Source organism: Pyxicephalus adspersus, chromosome 5 (genome assembly GCF_032062135.1).
Source record: "Pyxicephalus adspersus chromosome 5, UCB_Pads_2.0, whole genome shotgun sequence".
Taxonomy (NCBI): domain Eukaryota; kingdom Metazoa; phylum Chordata; class Amphibia; order Anura; family Pyxicephalidae; genus Pyxicephalus; species Pyxicephalus adspersus.
Window position 1 is genome coordinate 93,595,180 of NC_092862.1, and position 6,557 is coordinate 93,601,736.

General features: G+C 40.0%; 1 protein-coding gene across 2 annotated transcripts in view; it reads left to right on the top strand.

Moving 5' to 3' along the window:
• The first annotated feature begins 2,349 nt into the window (after window positions 1-2,349).
• The window catches only part of AVL9 (AVL9 cell migration associated), a 43,686-nt gene continuing 39,478 nt past the window's right edge, over window positions 2,350-6,557 (top strand). The window contains exons 1-2 of one of the 2 annotated variants that reach the window (XM_072412151.1): window positions 2,350-2,492; window positions 3,692-3,888. In XM_072412151.1, the coding sequence (XP_072268252.1) occupies window positions 3,787-3,888 (102 nt within the window). In that variant the 5' untranslated portion in view covers window positions 2,350-2,492; window positions 3,692-3,786. Of the gene's footprint in view, window positions 2,493-3,687; window positions 3,889-6,557 lie in introns of both variants that reach the window. The other variant, XM_072412150.1, reaches the window with a different exon arrangement.

Consider the following 6,557-nt stretch of genomic DNA (forward strand, 5'->3'; position numbering starts at 1 on the left):
CGAAGGCGGCGCCGATCGGCATCCATCAAATCAATCGGCGCCGCCTTCGTGGGCGGGCACAAGTGCCGCACGCTGGAACACAGACAGAGGCAGAGATCGGCGCAGCCGGGGACCGGCGGGGACACAGGTAAGAAAAAACCTCTGCATTCGGACCATAAGACGCACCCTGATTTTCCCCCCACTTTAGGAGGAAAAAAAGTGCGTCTTATGGTCCGAAAAATACGGTAATCCTTACTATTACATGATATGACCCTGTCCAGGATTGCAGGCTGGTGCTAATAAAAGATGACTTCTTAATTGCAGTCCAGATTTCTTGGATCACTAAGGTTCTACCATGATGATCTATCCCCAGTCTTGGAGAAGTGTGTTAATCAGGGCCATTGGGCATCAAAAGATCCATTCACCCCATGTTTGTTGGGCTGGATTTATCATACCGGCTCAAGACCACTTCACAAGCTAAAAACTATTGTTTCCAATAAGCCAAGTTTGTGATGACTGTATACAAATTGAACATGATGCATTTTAACATAGTACAACACACAGCATTATGTGCCTAATCCTAAAGGGGCTCATTAAATAAAGAAAAGGTATTTTGGCTGCAGCTGTAAAAAAAAATTCAATACAACCAAATAAAAAGCACCATTTATGTGTATCTGGTAACTTTGGTTCATTTTCTCTTGTATATATTTTTCACCTGAATGCAAACTTATGTGATTATGCTATATCTTGAATGTGACAATATTTGATATGTTTATGGATATCTTTCCTTTTTTTTTTTCTGTTTTTTGTACAACAGAGTTCCTTGAAATAAAAATGAATGTAAAAAAAGTACATAAGATGTACTGATAAACTTTTATATAAATGTAGCCCTCTTATGGGGGGGAGGGGGTGGTCATGTAACTGACCCTCACAAACCAGGCTATAGCACTAACCTGTAGATAACAGAGAGGATCCTGGGCCTTCACTATGTGGAAGAGTGAGGATATTATTAAAGTTGGCAGTGCCTCCACCCAGGTCAGGGTCTCTGTTATCAGAGGGGCTCCCTTTCCAGGAAATTAAATATTATAAAACAGCACCCGAGGAACCACTACACCCAGCATACAACATTTACCATTACAGCTAAATGGACACACGGGTTTATATCTCAAAACAGTAATAACAATATTCACAATCCATAAACATCAATGAGTACACATAGCAGAGTCCTGAGGAGATAGAGGAGGTAATAATATAATACTACACTACACAAAGTAACAGCAGTCAGTGTGTTCTGGAAGGGATGAAGGCAACTACCCTGGCTGAGCACATGTTCTCATCTCTGCCCCTTCACTTCCTGCATTTCCTTATATCCTGGGCCATTTCCTTATATCTAAGGCCACTATCGGGCAGGAAACACTACAACAACTTTATGTGCATTTTACAAGGTTACAACTCAGCTATCAGATAGAAAAAGACAGTCCCCTACCTAAAGTAAAAATTGTATGTATTGTATGTAAAAAAAAGGGTGAAGCACCTTTCCTTTCTGTCTTGATCGCCATGGGGATTAGGAGAGAATGGGAGCGCAAAGCCTTTCCGGGATACCTATGTAATGCATCCTGGGAGGCTCTTGGCTGCTCCTTCTGCACATGCCCTTTCTTTAATGGGAGAAAAAAATTGCTGATCCCACACATGCAGCGGCACCGTGCAAGATCCGGTGACGTATGAAGAAGAACCCAGAAAAAGAGTGAAGAAGATAGCGGCGCCTGGTACTTCCTCCACACTGGCTCGAAGTAGGATACTGGAATGACGCTGGTAGACAACCCTTTTATGTAAAGTAAAAATTCTGTTTTTTTTTTTTTTTTTTTTTTTATAAAAAGGGTGCACCACTGCCCCTTAATTCTCAATCTTAATTCTCACTGCTCATGCATTCTTTTTCATCCTACGACTGGGTCAGGTAACGTAGGATGAAGAACCCGGAAGGAGCAGATGGAGGTGCCCGGTGCGCCAGCGCCAGGACCAGATGCAAAACACCCCCAGAGCGAACAGACTGCCCTGAGGGATTAATAGTAGGAATATTTTTATTTTGTGTCAGTGTTGAGTTTAGTTCCTCTTTAAATCAAGCCTCTGCAAGGATATCCTTTTTAACCATTTTAATTCTAACCTTTGTTCCATTTGGCTAGTTTATATTGCATTATTCCAGCTTACTTTATATGAAGCTGGCTGGATTATGGCCTCTGGAGAGAGAACCTCTGTCAGCCACCACCATATAATTATGCTGTACCCGAGGCTGTGACGCACACCGTGCCATGAGCAGGTGAAATGCAGATCTGTGACTGAGGCATGATGGGATTGATGATGTGCGCACCACGTGACCAGGAAGAAGGCTCAGTGTAGATCACACACTTAGAGCTGAGGGAGCTGCTGGAAGCCTGGGGAAGTTCCATGGATGGTGAACACTGACACAGGCTGAGGAGTGTGAGCGGTGATATAGAGGACACTGACACTGTGTGGAGGTAGGGGAGACACTGATAGTCTGTGACTGTTTATGTAGGGAGGGGAAGATACACTGATAGCTGCTTTCTGTCTGTGTATGGAGGGAGAGGAGACACTGATAACACCTGTGTACATGTCAGAGCAGGGACAGGGATGGGTGAACTCTGTACTGGACCACAACCGCCCAGCTGATAGCACACATGTGGAGGATATACCAGATAAGGAGACTGCCATAGGGATACAAACAGAATGTAAATAAACAGCATGTGGGAAATAGATGTTTACTGTGACAATCTGTAAGTGTGTACATAGATTTATTACAGGGAATTATTTTACATCTGTCTCACAGCCAGCAGTCATAAACACAAGTAATAAGAGTTAAGCTTCAATATTACATTTCTCCCTCTAGTACACCTACACTGTGAGAGAATAAAGCAATGTATACACATCAGATCGCTGGAAATGATCTTTTATGGTTTTATTGTGAGAGATGGATGGATGAGTGCTGTACATGCTGCACCATTTTGTTCTATGGGGTGGGAAGAGGACAAGTAAGCAGCACCCCACTGTGCTCTCCCCCACTGGAGTACGGTGCTCATTCTGGATTGGTTGTTCATAAATCCATCATGGAAAATTGAAAAACAACTTTGGGGGTCAGCATCACCATTCATCAAGGGCCACAATCATCTGACTTGTGTACCTAGCCTAAGAGAATGATCTCTCAAATTGGTCTGATTTATTAGAGCTCTCCAATGCTGGAGAGAATACACTTTCCACAGTGAATCTGGGTTATCCAGCAAACCTGGAATGGATTTCATAAAAGTAATTGTTTTTAATCCTGGGCCAGATCCATTCCAGGTTTGCTTGATTACCCAGCTTCACTGTGAAAAATGTATCCTCTCCAGCATTGGAGAGCTTTAAAAAATTAGGCCCATTGAGTGAAGTTGCACAATCTGTTTTAGATCTTTCTTAAATGGTGGGTTAGGAAGGCAGACATTGGACACCCTAAGAAGTGCCAAATTCTGGAGACCATGCTAGAGCATATACTGCCTACAGACAGCAGAGTTTGGACTTCCTCCCACTCAGCACATACATATAAATGTTTTTATTGTAAGATAGTGGGATAAGCAAAGGACAATAAAATTAGGTTGTGAGCGCTAATAAAGAAGTATCCTCACTCACTTGAATGTATTATTTACTGTGCTTTGTTCCTAGGAAGGAAGATACCAATACTTTCTGCATCCACTGTAGAAAAGTGTCAGAGAGCCCCCTGGTGGCTGTGGCAGATTTGCCTCAGTTTCCCCAACTTCAGTCATGGATGTCCAGGCTGGGGAAGAGACCTCTGGGAGCAGGGGACGAGGGGGACCTGTTCTGCACATTGTGGTGGTCGGGTTTCACCACAAAAAGGGCTGCCAGGTGAGACATGTCATGTTAATTAACTTATGATCACCAGTTTATTTCTGCTTGTGGTGTGCATACCGGTACTACAAGTGTGTGGTGTAATAGCAGTGGTGCCTTGGAGCTACTAAAAAGATTCACACATAATGTGACTTTATTAGTGTCCATAATTTGGATTGGCAGTTTCTTGCATCGCATATCATGCTGTTTCCATAATGCATTAGATGTTTTAACCTAGCATGGATACCTGCTTGGCAGAGTTTCTTTCTTTGCCAATTGCCATTTTTTATTTATGTTTTTTATACCTGCTGTCATGTAATATTAGGGAGGTTCTATATTAGTAAATTCTGGTTCACAGTACAAGACACTATGATATTGGACAGATGGGCATCTTTTAGGAAATTGTTGGGAACTGCTGCTACATTACAAGAGACGAAGAAGGATTACTTCTTATGTTGCCATGACCTGCTAGGAATTACTGGTAAATCTTAGGTATCAAAGAGGAGTACAAACCCTTCCTTGGTCCTTGGATCCCATCACAAAATAGAAATGTATACTGCTAATGACCTGTGCGAATGTCTATTCCTCCCAATAAGTTTGTCCTCCCGTCTCATGCTTCAGTGAGCAAGACAGGAATTAAGGGTAATATAGCCATTGCCAGGCATATCATGCCATTCATTTTTTTTTTTTCTCAGTCTAGGGGAAAGGCTCGAGTTGTATAGTTGCTTTAAATGGAGTTTGGCTTTTAAGGGCTTTATCTCCATCTCTGAGTCCTGATCATTTCACATGCCTTTAAAACAAATAGATTTTTTATATGCTTGATAAACAGATTCATCTGTACCTGTGGCACATTCCACATACAGTATACAGTCTAGATTTTCATTTTTTCTGCACCACTCAAGGCATGTTGTTTTTGATACTTCTCCTATTGGCCATTTACAACACGAAAGTGCAGTGAGAGATCAGCAGATCTATCAGTGGTTGTCACAAAATAAATAAATAAATTATATATATATATATATATATATATATATATATATATATATATATATATACATTTATTTTATTTATTTTTTTGAAGATATGAAGCAATCAGAAATTGAATTGCTAAGCTCAAGAACGGTATCTTTTGTTTACACACCCTACCCACAAAAAGCTGTGTAGCAAAGCTTTGGACATTAGAAATTAATTTTGTAGTGTCATCATCAAATCATCTGAAATATGTGTGACATATATGAATTATCTGCAGCAAAATCACATATATTAGAATGACAAATGATCCTGTATTAACAAACAATGTAAAGCTGATACACTCACACCAAAAGCAACTGTGCAAGAATTTTTCACATCCATATATAATTAACATCATCATATATATTTGTTTTCAAATGCTGAAAAAAAGCCTTTTTTTGGCTGGTGGGGAGGGGGGTTGCAGAAAATAAAACACTTGGTGCCACAACATAAACAAAGCTTGAATATCTCAGGTCTTTTAGGGCAAGTGTATACATGAGTGTTCACTGAAACAATTGAACAATCAGATCTATTCCTTTAGAGAATATCACCTTGCACTTTCTGATATCTGTTACAACAGAGTAACAATAGACCACACACATAAATACTAAGGAACATATTGCAGACCCTGTGTATTTACAAAGGCTGCTTTCTACTGTATATGCTTTGAGGAATAGAGATACTTGTTGCCTTTGTAGTAGTTGGGGAAAAAAACAGTGTAAAAATACTGAGAATAATGGTTTACGTGGTCTGTTTGTTTATTAAAATAATTCTTCCACGTTTCAGACTCCAGTTGTGAGTTTTCCAGTGTTGTGATAGAAGTATGTTTTATTTATTTATGGAGGCTGAGAATACTAAGTAGCTCGTTAAGGGGTGTTTGACTGAATATACCAATATTGTAAGAAACAATTGGCCATGTTTATCATATTGCAGAATTTTGAGTATTATTTTATGAATGGGAAAATGTATTATTACACCACCTTTATTTAAACAGAAAGATGCCCCATAATGAAAAAGTTGAACATTTTTTTTTTTTAAATAATTTGTGTCCATGAATTACATAGAAGAGAGGTATATTTGTATACAATGACATTCTGTATACATTGATCTGCAATCATTTATATACCTTTAAATGGAAACAATGTACACATGCTAGATTTGTTGTTGGAAACAATTATTCATAACTGTTACTGTGTGTGTGTACACTATATATATATATATATATATATATATATATATATCATAATCAGTGCTCCACCCAGAAATTTTTTTGAGCCGGGTGGAAAGAAAATCTAGGTGGGTGGCAGCCCCTGTATTTTGACCCAACTCTTCAGTAACCACCTTAAAAACAGCCGGGTGGTTTCTGAAAAGTGCCAGGTGGTACACCCGGCTAAAAGGGGCTGGGGAGAACACTGATATATATATATATATATACACACACACTAGAAGTAACAAGTGCTCACTTCTATGGAGAAAGGATGGAGGATCTTTGGTTTCACTTTTAAGGCACTGTGTTCTCTATGCCAGTGATTTTCAACCACTGTTCCGTGGCACACTAGTGTGCCGTGAGAGATCTTCAGGTGTACCGTGGGAAATTATCCAATTACCATTGTCGAGTGCCTGTGCTGTAGTGACTGGCAGAGTAATGTAATACTCTTCCATGTCAGTGGGTGGCA